The sequence below is a fragment of the Natator depressus genome, chromosome 16 (assembly GCF_965152275.1).
Source record: "Natator depressus isolate rNatDep1 chromosome 16, rNatDep2.hap1, whole genome shotgun sequence".
Lineage (NCBI taxonomy): Eukaryota > Metazoa > Chordata > Testudines > Cheloniidae > Natator > Natator depressus.
Window position 1 is genome coordinate 7005149 of NC_134249.1, and position 13946 is coordinate 7019094.

General features: G+C 51.9%; 1 protein-coding gene across 2 annotated transcripts in view; it reads left to right on the forward strand.

Moving 5' to 3' along the window:
- The window catches only part of LOC142000071 (dual specificity testis-specific protein kinase 1-like), a 63878-nt gene extending 50316 nt beyond the window's left edge, over positions 1–13562 (forward strand). For both annotated transcript variants that reach the window (XM_074974127.1, XM_074974126.1), the window contains exons 6-9: positions 5716–5889; positions 7063–7146; positions 8891–8977; positions 11368–13562. In XM_074974127.1, coding sequence (XP_074830228.1) covers positions 5716–5889; positions 7063–7146; positions 8891–8977; positions 11368–11469 — 447 coding nt within the window. In that variant the 3' untranslated portion in view covers positions 11470–13562. The remainder of the gene's footprint in view (positions 1–5715; positions 5890–7062; positions 7147–8890; positions 8978–11367) is intronic.
- The last annotated feature ends 384 nt before the right edge of the window (positions 13563–13946 follow it).

Consider the following 13946-nt stretch of genomic DNA (forward strand, 5'->3'; position numbering starts at 1 on the left):
CCTGGCTGCCAAGGGGGTTGTGGGGATGGGAGCCTGGCCCCTCCCACTCCACCAGACTCCGACCCAGGGCCCTTTGGGCTACCAGTAGTCTGGCAACCAAGGCTGCTTAAGGCTGTCCTCCCCATGCTTCTTCCTCTCATCCCTTACACCCCCTGGGTCAATTTAGTCCAAGGCTTTCCCCTAGTGGGGAAACCCAAACCACAGTAGGTAAGAGGGGGTTAGCACTGTCCAAGGTCCACAGGGTAGTTGTCTCCGGGGTGGGTCCCCCCCTTCCCTCAGGGAGGGCCCCTTTGGGCAGCTGTATCAGAGTCTTACGCTTCCTTCTGCTCTGCTGGAGCTGTGGGCTGCAGGTCTGCTCACCTCTGGCTCTGCCACCCAAATGAGCTAATTCCCGGGCTTTTAATTCCTCCAGCAGATGGAGCAGCTCCCGGCCCTACGCTTGTCCCTGTCCCATGGCTCCACACCTGGCTGTGGGTTGGGCTGCCAGCCTCCACTGCAGCCTGCTTGTGACACCGCTCCTGACCCCTGCCTTGGTCAATGGCAGAAGCTCCATTCCTGGCCTGGGGCCGAGGCTGGGGGCAGGTCCGGGAGTGGAGTCGCACCCAGCTGTGGGTCTGGCTGCTGGCCCTCGTCGCGGCCTGGCTGCAGCTCTGGTCCCACCCCCAGCCTTTGCCCCTGGCCATGGCTCCACTCCCAGCCCCGGCCCTACTCCCAGCCCCAGCTGCAATCCCTTTACCTGTGTCTGCGTCCCTGCCCCGGGAGCCACATCCCCAACTGGGCAGGGGCGCGGACAGGGGTAAGGGGGGGACACAACCCTGAAAAGTTTGGGGACCACTGCAGTAGAGGCTTGTGCTTTCAGATCCAGAGGTCCCAGGTTTGATTTCGCTCCATGCTGATGACCTCCACAGGGGCATCGCATTGCAGCCGTCACCAACGAAATAACCGAGACTCTGGTGTCGGGAACTGGTGGAACAGAATCTCTGCCTTGTGCTGCAGCTGTCCTGGCCCTGCAGTACTGGGCGTGGAGAGCAGTTCTGGGCTGTGCCATCCTTTGCTGTTTTTCTGCTCATCATCCACACTTCTCATTAGACATGGTTTCTGTCTGCGGCTGCGTGGGGTGATTGTGACGCTCGAGGGGCCTGTTTCTCCATTGCATTATTATGGGCCGTGTGGCTCTAACCCTGGCAGATTGATCTGCAGGGAGATTCCTCCAGTTAGGGCCAAATCCACCCCTGGTATAAATCCATTTACGTCAGTGGAGCTTTGCTTAGGATGACTTTGGCTCTAATGGTCCCCTTGCTGGGAGGCTGAGCAGAGACTGAGAGACCTGCAGGCTGAATTCCCTGCTGGGCCCTAGAGATGGCCCTTGTGGGTCAGGGTGAGAGATCGGTTCTCACGTGGCTAAGCACAGCAGTGGGATTCAGCAGACCTGGGGTCTGTTCCCCATTCCTCTGCTCCCCCACTGGGGGACCCTGGGTGAGTCACTTCCCCTCTGTTCCTTTCCTCATCTCTAGAATGAGGATAATGATGCTCAGTGGATTCAGGGGCAGGAGGGTCTCTGGCTCCATCGACTAATGGGTGCAAAGTGCTTTGAGAGCCCCTGGCAGAGGCTTGAGAGAAGACGCCAGCTCCCAGCATTATCGTCAGATGCTCTGGCAAGGGCTGGGGGATGCTGCCTGTGTGTCAGTAATAATAATAATATCTAGTGCTATAAAAGGATTTACAAAGGAGGGTGAGTGTCATCATCCCCATTTTACAGGTGGGGAAACTGAGGCATGGGGAGAGGACATGATTGGCCCAAGGTCACCCAACTGGCCAATGGCAGAGCCAGGAATAGAATCCAGCTCTACCGAGTCCCAGTCCAGAGCTCTAGTCACTGGATCGCACTGCCTCTCATAGAGGGCTCCATTCTCCAGGGCTGTCAAGCCAGCCTCTCTCACCTCTGCAGGTGGACTTACAAAATCGTGAGCCTGGGGATGAGCCGTCAAATTCATCCGCTCTGCCTATCAGCCCAAGTTCCCTTAGAGCAGCAGTTCTCAACTAGGGGTCCGAGGCCCCCTTGGGGGCCGTGAGCGGGTTTCAGGGGGTCCGCCAAACAGGGCTGGCAATAGATTCACTGTGGCTCAGGGCAAAAAGCCAAAGCCCAGCTGTCCCGAGCCCCACCACACAGGCCTGAAGGTGAAGCCTGAGCAGCTTAGCTTCGTGGGATCCCCTGTGGCGTGGGGCCCCGGGCAATTGCCCTGCTTGCTATCCCCTAACGCCGGCCCTGGCTTTTATATGCAGAAAAACAGCTGTTGTGGCAGAGGTGGGCTGTGGATTTTTTATAGCATGTTAGGGGGGCCTCAGAAAGAAAAAGGTTGAGGACCCCTGCCTTGGAGGGGAGGGAGGATGGCAGCTTTATAGAAACACAGTGATGCCACCAAGACAGTGATCAGATCTCCCATTGACTTCAGCGGAGCAACACTGATCTACACCAGCTGAGTGTCTGACCTAGAACCCGGATCTGACCAGAGTCCACTGAGCTTTTACTGAAGCAATTCCCATGATCCTTTGCAGTCGAAGCTAGGCACGTAGTGATCTGTTTGCTGGTACTGTGTCGTGACTCCTCCATTGATGTTCCCTGAGCGTCTCAGCGGAACCTTGAAATATTGATGGATGTGGCCAGCCACGCATTACAAGGCTGAGGAATATCAATACAGGATGCTAGGTTGGCTTCATTATCCCCACAGCTGTTTGCCCAGCTTAATCGTCAGCCATCAAAACACAAACTCCAGTGGGAAACAGCCTGGCAAACAGGTTCAATCTGCCTCTGGCTTTCCTTGCTGATGTCCTATAAAATCCATTGAAATGTATTTTCCCGTAAATGTATCTGCATGTTGCATTAACTCATTGTAAAATCAGAGCCACCCCGGTCCTGCTCAGAAAGCCAGTGCACGTTTCAGAATGTCACTGCACATCATGTGTGTCTCTCTGCAGTTGTTTGGCCCTGATAGGAATTTCTCCGTTTCCCTGCAGTGCTGACAGCCTAGGATATGGGAGGGTGGGGAGGGGATGCAGGCATTAAATCCACTCGATAGTGACATCCAGCCATCTGAAGCAGCTGTTTGTTTTTTCCAAACCTGCCTTACTCTGACCAGACCGTCCTACAGAATTTGACAGAGATGCAACCAATAGGTTTCTGTAGAAATTGAACAGGATTCTATAGGAATTACTCTCCAAAGCCTACTGGCATAGGGTTTAATAGAAAATGATCTGCTGTCTAGAGGTTGCATGAACCATTCTATAGCAGGGATTTATTTCTCTGCTCAATGTGTAGCATAGTCCACAAAGTCCTATAGAAATGTTCTTGTTTTCTGTCCAATTCGATAGGACTTTGCCACAAGATGAGGGGTGTGTGTGTACGTACGTGTATGCGCACTGTGCAGTTTGAAAAACCCAAACCAGGTCCGATTCTATCAACCCCCTCACAAAGTTTAGTTGTGGGGGGGAGCTGTCCTGATTTTAGACCGTCTCCTCTATTTACGAAAACTGAACAAGGCTTCCATTTAGATGCCTAATTCTCATTAATATTTAAGGGATTTGCGCTTGCATCTCCCTTAGGTGGCCTTGAAAATCTCAGCCCAGACCTCTCATGTTCCCAGGGTCACTGCTAAAAATGAGCCCTTCTTTTAAAAGCAGCAAATTCTAGGCACTGGTTTCCTGAGCGATTGATGTGTGCCCTCGGACTGGTGAGCTACAATTAAGGCCCTTCGTTTCCAGGTTTTATTTTGTTTAAAATTTCCCAGGAATTTGCTGGTGCTCATTACAAACATTAAAAAACGGGGGCATATTGGTGGAAAAAATGAACTTCACAGGTTTCTGGGTAACTATCAGGATTAATATCGGGGGATGGGAGGACAGGAAAAAAGGCAACAAGTTGAGAAAAGAACGAAGTTTAATGCTGTGGGTTCCTTCTTTTGATTTTCTTTTAAAACCAGAGGTGGGACACGGGGGCTGGGATCCAGGAGAGAGCAGGTGAAAGCGAGGAGAGAAGAGACTTACATGGGCCTGTGATAATTGCATGAGAATCTGCTAGAGAGGAATAAAGGCGATGCCTTTCAATTACTTGCCTATTGGAAAGAGACAAATGTAAATGCCCCTTCCACTCCTCCCGAAACAGATGGAGGAAAGAATGTTTAGTAAACTTGAAAACATCCTCTATGCCCTGAGGCCGCGCTGAAGGGTTGGGGAGCGAAAGGTTGCACCCCTTGAATTCTGGCCTCCCTGCTGGACAAAGCCACCTGCTGACCCCAGTCTTTTAGCACTGCCCCTGCGCAGGGGAAGGAGTCGGGCTGTGCTGAAGGGCTGAGATCAGCAGGGGGCTCAGCCAGGATCTGTCTGTCTCTAGCAGCTCTGTCACTGCAGAATCTGCCCATCGTCTCTTGAAACGCCACTGTCCAGTCTGCGTGTTCTTTAGTGGGGCCAGGTGTGTAGAGACTTTGCCTTCAGCACGTAGTTCACAGCAGGATCGGGGCCTTTCCTCTGATGGGGTTTGATTCTGGCGTCTGGATGGAGCAGGGAAAGGTGGCCCATGTCACTGCTGCTGTTTGTGGGTTTCAGAGGATTTGCAGTTGCAGTATCAGGGTCATGGCCCATGGGCTGACAGGGTCCTGTGGCTTCCACAGGCGGTTCCTGCAGGAGGTCCTTTCCCTGTGTGGGGTGGGAGGAGAGATTTGGAGAAAGTGCTTCTTTCCACTGAATAAATTCTCTTCCACCCCTTTCATCTACCTCCTTCTTTACCCGTCTTTTCCATCCCACAGCGTCCTCTGTGCTTTTAAAAGGCTCCATGTGAGGGGAGTGGGGAAGGATGGAGGTGCAAGGAAGGTCCTTACAACTCTGGAAACCATGCTGGTTTCCCGTCACTCCTGGACGGACGGACACACACACGGACACGCACACGGACACTTTGAAGTTGACAGGCCAAGCAGCTCTGGATGGGGCGTGGCTCATGGGTGTGAGACTCGTGTTGTTCTCCTGCAGCAGGAAATGTTCTGCAGAATGGCTCCTTTCCTGCTGGGTTAAGATAAAGAGAAACACAAAAGCCGTGTGCAAAGAGGGGTAGCAGAGCAGGACCTGAGCCTGGCGTACTGGCCATGGTATTGCTGTCTCTGCAACCCCTTGCCAGGGAACTCAGAACTGGTTTTAGGAAGATACCCTGCTGTGGGGGATCAGAGCCCATCTCTTTGGGAGGGGTAAGCACTGAACAAAGAGCATTATGACAGGAGAGGCGGTCTGGGCTAGTGGTTTGTACAGGAAGTGGGAGGCAGGAGCTCCTGCGACCTAGTCCTCACTCTGCCATCGACTCGCTGTGCAGCCTTGGACAAGTCACTCAAAACACTCTTGGTGCAGTTTTTCATTGGGCGAGCACAGCCCCCCTGGGGGTGGTGAGGGTCAGTTCAGATCTGTCTAGGGCTGTGTACATGGTGCTGCAAGCTATGGCTGGGACCGGTCATCCGAAAGGCTCCATCCTGCATGAGCATCCCGAAAAAATTCTGTCCCCTCCGCCCCTGTTGATGCTAATGGGCACTCTGTGCCTCCCCAGCGCAGCTGAAAGCTGGTCTAGTGCATGAGGTGGGTGCGTTGCAAGGGGGTGGGGGGGGCGGGATGGGGAGAAAAAGGCTCAGGTGCTCTATACGTGGGAATCTCAGACGAGCAGCCCTGGGGGACTCGTTTCAGAACTGCCTCATTCGCGTGACCCAGCGGGGCCGGGAAGCCTTGGTGACGGATTTCGGTCTGGCCAGAGAGGTGGTGGAGCTGCCCATGAAGAACCCGGAGAGGAAGCTGTCCCTGGTGGGCTCCGCCTTCTGGATGGCCCCTGAAATGCTGCGGGGGGAGCCGTACGACAGGAAGGTACAGTTCTGCCTCCCTGCCCGTCGTGTGTCCACAAGGCCCAGGTCAGGTCCCCCCGTCGCTCTCCAGAGCCTCCCGCACAATCAGTAGTGTTAGCTTCTCTTCCAGATGGTGGCTCTGTGATGTTGACTTGGTTATGAGTTTATGGGTCCCTGGCAGGATCAGCTCCACACCAGTGGGGTCCGAGGCCTGGCTGAGTGTCACCAAGCATGGAGAGGTTTCTGGTCAGACCCTTCAGAGTGAGGGCACAAGTGCTGTGCTGGAGAATCTTTCTCCCTGGGATAGGTGGGAGAGGACAGGAAAGCTCCACTTCCCATAATGGGTATTGCTCTCCCTTCTTTCATCCCAACTCTGCTCTCTCCAGCTCTCCAATGAGTTAGGGAGCCATGCAAGCTTGCCTAGGAAAGTTCCTTTGGAGACAAGAGGTTCTGATGCTTGACTGGCCTGGGTCAATTATGGCTGCTTGTGGGACGTGTTCTCCTTACTTTGGAGAAAGAGCTGGTGAAGCCTCTGTTAAAGAAAACACTTGAGCAGGCTGTTTGGTAACTACACATCTATGTAACTATTGTGATCGCTCTGTCCTCCATTGAAATGCAGCCAGTTCTGGGGTGGTAATGTGGCTGCCACTATAAAGGTGCCAGCAACATTGAACGAAGCTTTAGGGACAGGAAGGGAAGAAGAATATCATATGCAGTTATCCACATCTGAATTAGCTGAGGACACTGGGATTAATACCCCTCCCTTTTGCAGTGTTTTGGGTGTTTATCTTATAGATCTGCTCTAGGAATTATTGTGAGGCAGTTCTATGGCCTGGCTATGCAGGAGGTCAGACTAGATGATCACAATGATCCCTTAGGCCTTGGAATCTATGAAAGAGGTGTCACTGGGTGTTTGGCCATGTGCAGTGAGTCCCTCTGTTTTATGTCTCAGCTGAAAGACAGCACCTCCTGCAGTTCCCTGCGCTGTATGTTGAAAGGAACAGAGCAGCTTGGTGAAGGCAGGCAGAGAATGAAAGGCAAGGGATTGTTCTCTTGTTACACGTTTCCCTGCCCACACCCTTGCTTTTGGGTGACCTCAAAGCAGGGTCGCTCGGTCTGCCGTCCTCTTTCTGACCCTTTGCTTCTGTACACACTAGAGCCCCCCCTCACTCTGTGTTTCTGCCCCCTCTTGCAGGTTGATGTGTTCTCATTTGGCATAGTCCTGTGTGAAATACTGGGCAGAATCCCCGCTGACCCCGAAGTGCTTCCCAGAACGCAGGTAGTTATTACTGCAGCTCAGGTCTGACGGGTGGATCCTGCATGCTCTGAAGTTAACAGATTGGGTGCCTATGGTTTCTTACACACACACACACGTTATTAGTTGCCACCTACATTTTTGGTGGGAAAAGCATCAGCTTTGGTCAAATGTAATCAGTTTTTCTGAAGTACCATTTTGGTTCCCTATGTTTTTCATCTCAAACCTCTCTTCCAGACATACCGTTTTGAATTGACGTTTCAGCTTTTAAGTGGAATGGTCAATTCAAAGCACAAATAGTCGTTCCATATCGATGTTCTGAACTGGAACGGTGTGGCCTTTTGCATGGAAAGGGTGAAATATTGTTTCCATTTTTAAAATGGCACAGTCGTTGGCTTGGTTCAACATCGCCGAGTCAGAAATGCTCAGGCATGACTTCCCTTTCCACGAAGTTCTTTTCTATTTCAACGGTTTTGTCCAAACCGACGTGGCGCTGTTGGAACTTCCCCTGGGATGGAAATGCCCTTTCCCGAGCCGCCCTGCTTAGGAGGGAAAGAAGGAAGGAAAGAACTCAAAATAACCTGAGACTGGGGAGAGACTAAACTCTCCATCTGTGTGCGTGAGAGGAAGGGAATTCTATGTCAGAAAGTGGTGCCTCAAAGGATGACGCTACAGACACAGAAAGTGCTACGAAGGGCTGAGCTCCAGCTGAAAGCCTGGATTTCACGTTGACAGTAGTGCTCATCACCTCCCAGGATGGAGCTCACTGACTGGCTGCTACTTACTCATCTCCAGCTCAGGTGCTGACATGGTGGCCCCCGTCACCACGGTGCCTAAGCACCTCATAATCTTGAATGTATTTGTCCTCACCCATGCGCAACAGGGCAGCGCTGTCATCTCCATTTACAGATAGGGAGCTAAGGCACCCAGAGATTACGGGCCAGATTTGAAAGGTACATCGGCGCCTAAAGACGCAGAGAGGCACCCAGGGGAATTTTCAAAAGTGCCAGCTTGGGAATTAGGCACCTAAAAGAGCATTTAAAACCCCCACGAGAAGCCTATCTGGATAGGGAACTGAAAATCTGGCCCCAAGTGACACAGGAAGTTTGGGGCAGAGCAGGAATTTGAACCTGGGTCACCTGAGTCCAGGTCTAGTGTCCTAACCACTGGACCATGCTTCCTTGTAATTTCTGAATCCATTTCAAATCATTTACGCTGGAGGAACAGCGTTGCCTAAGGGTGAGCGCGCACGGCTAGGAACTGGGGGAGTCTGAGTCTTTTCCTGGCTCCACTACTTATCAATAAATTGATCGTTTTTCTAAAGTGCCTGTTACTTTGGTACGTGTGTGTGCTTAGCCATTAACGTAATGGCTATGATAGAGGGGTCGTGAATCTTAATCCATGGATCAGTGCTTTGAGATCCTTTGATGCGAGGTGCGAAGGAAGGGCATAGGGGTTGGTTTGTGATCCGACTCTTCCATACCATGTCTCCTGCTTCTCACTGAGGTTCACGTGGCCACTGGTGGGGTCGAGCTTCAGGGACTGGGAAGTGCCTCCAGAGGGAGGGTAAAACATCCGTCAGGTTCCTTGTCCCTGGCCAGCCACCTGGAAAAAGCCATATCCTGAGCCCTGCAATTGTTCTGAGGCGTCACAATCCCGTTCCTCGGTGCAAAGCGCTTTCCCACAGCCCACGCCCTGCCCAGTCAGACCATCCCCTCCCCCTCGCCTGTCATTGACCCAGAATCTCGTTGTCTGTCTTCTCCACCAGGATTATGGCCTGGACGTTGCAGCTTTCCAAGGAATGATCAGTGAATGTCCCAAGCGGGTTTTGGACCTAGCCGCTAGTTGCTGTCGGGTAGGTTTCTCCCTCGGTTTCCTTTCTCTCTCTTTCAGTTTTACCATCTCACTTGCTGTGTGTGAGAACTCAAACTGCCCTTCAACCCCAGTGGGGACTGAGCCCTTCCCCTTCGTCACAGCCCTCTGCCACTTGAGGGAAAGGAGTGACTCGGGGACCTGGCAGCGGAGGGGAGGTTTTATCCTCTATGTAGACTAACCGCTACAAGAGGACACTTAGCCGGTGTGTGACAACGGCAGAGTAATGAGAAAACTTGAGGGAATCTGGCAACACAGGGGCAGGTTTTGAATCCGGGTGTCATTGTCAAACTTACCCGCTGCACCAAATGGTTTTTGCACTGGCAGTAATGGAGGAAACGGCAGGTATTTTCCCAGGAGTCTCTCTCAAAATCCCCTCCCTTCTCTGTGCAGTGACTTGGTCCCACAGCAAAAAAAGGTTAGATGGCCACTGGCATACACAGATGTCTGATATACAAATGGCAAGGATGCAGATGGAGAGACAGGACCTAGAGGATGTGGTCTGCCTGCATTGCTGACTTTACAAATTTGTTCTCCGGGGCCCACCGGTCACACCACATCATCTTTTGCTTTTTCATTTTCCTTTAACTTCTGGTTTTTAAAATAAAATGTCACAGAAATAGCAAAGATGCCTCACTGTGCTGGCTGGAGCAGCTCTGTTGCCAGGCCGTACGGGGCAGGCTAGAAATGAGGCAAAAACTCACCATATTATTTGCAAGGAGGAAGAAACAAAGGCAGTTTCTCACCCAGGCAGACAGCAGAGAGTTCTGTGACTATATTCCAACTAATTACTTTGGAACTCAACGGCAGCAAATTAAAAGAAGCTGCAGCAACAATCCTCAAGATGTGTCATTAGTTTATTCTAGAATCAAAATGGTGAATCAGAGTTGGTAGCTGGCTTCAAGTCACATGTCTTTAGCTCCTGCATCTCTAAGGCTGACATGAGGAGAAGTGGCTGGGGATGATTCAGGCGGCTTGCAGAGAGCGGGTCTGTGTCATACAAGGTGGAGGACCTTCCCACAGGGCTCGCGCTGCGCAGCACTTCAAAGGGAAAGTCAAGAACTTGACGATGCAAAATGCCTGCCATGGCCAGGTCTGCTCAGGATGAGATGTGTCGGGAGGGATTCAGGGGGAGCTTATCAAAGGCACAAAGGGTGGCCAGACACTCGACTCCCACTGGAAGGCAATGGGAACTGGGCACTTGCCTGCTTTGTGGCTTTGAAAACCTTCCCCTCAAATCCCCTGGCCCTGCACATTTTGGGTTGGATTCTGGTCCAGATCCTCAAAGACACTAGGCACCTAATTCCCACCGATTTCAATGAGAATTAGGTGCCTAAATATCTGTGAGGCTCTGGGCTTCTGTGCATGAATAGTTTCAAGGCCCAGTCTGAGAAACACGACCGGCCTTATTCTTCTCCGTGCAGAGGAGAGGCAGCTTGCACATCCCCCGCTCAGGTGCCTCTAGGGCCCCATTCAGCCACTCAGCCCTGGTGAGTGCAGTGCCTTGGGCAGCTTCACTGGCACCTCTGCTGCCATGGCAGGGGCACGGCGTTACCAGCATGCATGACCTCTCCTGACCCCAGACCTGGAACATACCCTGTCCTAGGGCTTTACCAGCTCGGTGGCTCCGATGCCTGATGGCCCTTTTGCAGGTCCTTTGCACTGGGTTAGTGGTGCAAAGGGCTGCCATACAGGGGTGAGTTTCCCGGAGAGAGCCAGAGACTCCCCTCACACTGGAGTAACACCAGATGCAGGAGAGAGGAGAACCAGGAGGGTCTTAAGCTTCAGTGTCCTTGACGTTGTTAGACCCCTATGCAAATGCCGTGCCAAAGTCAGCTGTAACCAGGGGCTTGATTCTCCATAGAGCAGGTGCGACACATCATACAAACAAGTTCAAGGCAAAATGGATGAGCGGGTGGGCTTGGTTCTGTGTTAACGTGATAAAGCTGCTAAGAAGTTACTTCTGACAAGAGGCAAAGAGGGGACAGCATAGCTGGGAGGGAGGGTCATGCTGATGTCCACATCTCAGACACCCTCACACCTTACTCCTTTTGGACCCTGCTGCCTTGAAAATCAGGGTGCAGAGGGTCTCGGGACTTCCCACCACTCAGCGTCCAGGGCTGTGCCTTGTGCCTCTCCTTACTTGTGCCCACAAGTTGCTTCCATGCACCCTCACCCTGGAGCACAGCGCCCCTTTGCTCCTTGCTGTGTGCACCATGGGAGGACTTGCAAGGTCGAGACCCCAGTCAGGTTTGCAGCTTTGATGTCCCACTAGCCTAGCTTGCAGCCCCTGGGAGAGTCAGCCCTATTTTCCCCATGTCCCCTCCCAGCAGGAAATTCCCTTCAGCCTCTTGTTCCTCCTCCCCCTTTCAGGTGGAAGCATTTAAGAGGCCCTCTTTCTGTGAGCTGCTGGATGAACTGGAAGACGTAGCAGAGAGTTTGGAGGCTCTAAAGGACAATCAGCTGTCTGGATGATTGCCCAGGCTCTTCTGAGCCCTGATGGAGTCAGACTCAAACTGTAAATTACCTGTACATCAGAAAAGGCGAGAGGAGAAAGAGCGCAAGGGTGAAAAAGCGAAGTAATGCCCTGGTATTTATTTAATTGTATTCTCATTCTCACATAGAAAGTGTGGCTTGAAAAATACAAAGGTGGACTCTCCAAGGGTTTTTTTTCTAGCTGAAGTTTTTAACAGAAATAATTCCAACACTGAGCAGTCTTTGCTTGGTTGTTTTTGTTTTTTAAAGAAGATGATACTAATTTCTGATGTAAATACAGAAGGTGAGAGATTCTGGAGGGGACGCTTGATAATTTAATCTCAGCTGGGGATGCTCTCTGAAGCCCAGGATAGAAGTGTGGCTCCCCCCACCCCCCCATAGTCCTACCTGTGTCTCAGCCCTCCAGCCTTCATCGGAGCCATCTCTGGAGGCTGTGGATTTGGCGTTGTGTAAAGGGGAAGGGGTGGCATGGCAGATTGTGAGCCAGTAAAGTCGCCTTACAATACGTAGCCTTAAAACCGTCCTCCAGTAGCCTTGAGAGGAGAGTACGTTCTGTAATGTCTCTGGTCATGTGACCTTCCTAGAAACCGGCCAGCGTCCAAGCATGCTTGTTGTGCTCAGAGCATTTTGGGGGGTTCGTGTAGACAGAGGGTGATGGTTTGGGAATCCTGATTGGCTGCTGAGGAAGTTAAAATTGCCTGTTTGTGGAACATTCCACTGAGACGGGCGTATTTGCTTGAAAAAATATAAACGAATGAACCAATATATACCTTTTGGAAAAGCTGCATCAGGGATGCTCGCCGTGTCACAGGCGTGTCCGTGCCAACAGAGAAGTGCTTGCCATGTTACAAGCGTGCCCATACCAACAGAGGTGCTCACCATGTCATAGGCGTGTCCATACCATCAGAGGGTCTTTGTGTGGTACAGGTGTGTCCTAGCTTTCTTACAGCAGATGCTAGACTGTCTGGGTTTATTCCCATGGCTCCCACACCCCCAAGACTCCTGTGACAGGGTCGCACACCATACAAAAACATCCCAACAAGCTCTGAGGCAGGTCTGTCAGGGGGTTGCTAGTCACTGGTGAGGGGCCATGATTGGCAAGCAGGCAGGATAACACCGACCACCTCCACCCTGGGGAGATCCCTGAGAGTTCCTGGCTGTGTTCGCGTCTTGATGCCCCTTGTCGTGGTGGGCACTGGGGCGTGCGCTCCGTGATGCAGGGTGTATTGGGGTTGGCAGCCCTGGCCTTCGCTGATTTGGGATATGCTTCAGATCATATCCTACTGCATCACTGTTCTGGGTCCATCCCCAGCTGCCCTCTCCAGGGGCGGATGCGCTCCCCGACAGGCAGGTTCAGACTCTGGTACCATAATACCCACCTTATGATTCTGCCTTATCCTATTAAAGACTAACCACTCCCTGAAAGGAAACCCTAGTTTATCAGTGCACCTAAGCAAGTGTCCTGAACGTTGCTAATGGGATCCCATCATCAGGTTCATGCAGGCCCAGCACTTCGGGCTCTCCTCTCACCTCTGCAAAGCACCCTCCCATAGCAGTTTCTGAACTAACGCTGCCAGGCAGATGTATTGTCCGGGGGACTGACAGTGCCAGCGCAAGGCTGGAGACAGAGGCGCGCTTTGCAGAGCTGCAGGACAAGAGCTGTCTTTGTTGGACCCCATTGATTTGTTAATCGGGGATGGGGAGGCTTTGGTTAGAGAAGTCAGGCCACAGCAAAACAGCTTATTCCCACCCGAAGTGAAGGAGGAATTTGCGGAGGCTCAAGTCCTGAGGCATTGTGGGGATGCATGAGCATCTGATTTATGGGCTCAGGAGGAGAAATGAAGAATGTGCCAGTCATCTACCCCCTGTGCAAAGCCATTTCCTCGTGTGTGGGTGTTTGTGTGTGATGACACTGACCCACCTCGCAGGGTGTTGTGTCCTTGAATCAAAGGGCTAATGTGCTTTGCAGATGCTAAGGTCCAAGTGTTATATTTTCTTCTGGGATTGGATCCAGCAGAAAGAGGTTAAATACAGTTAGGGAAATAGTTGGAGAAGATGGGGTGGGCTGAGATGGGAGGGATTCCAAATTAGGGGCAGGAAGGGGAGGGGTTAATTAGAGTTAACTAGCAGTAGCAGAAACCCTTTTCTAGTGTAAACTTTAAAAAAAAAAAAAAAAAAAAGGCAAGTGATAAATCCAGCATCTGACTAGTTCTGGGCTTCTCCTAACACATGGTAGGGTCTTGTATACGAATGATTTCTCAGCAGCAGGGCCGGCTCCATCAATGGTTTAAAGTGGTGTACTTCGGCTGAATTTCATGGAGTTGCACCAGGTTACTCTGGCTGAAGCTCCTGCCCCTAAGTTGTAGCTCTTCGGGGCAGGGCCTGTCCGGACAGTAAGGCTGAACACAAGAGGACCTCAGTCCTGCATGGAGCCCGTAGGTGCTGCTGTCACACAA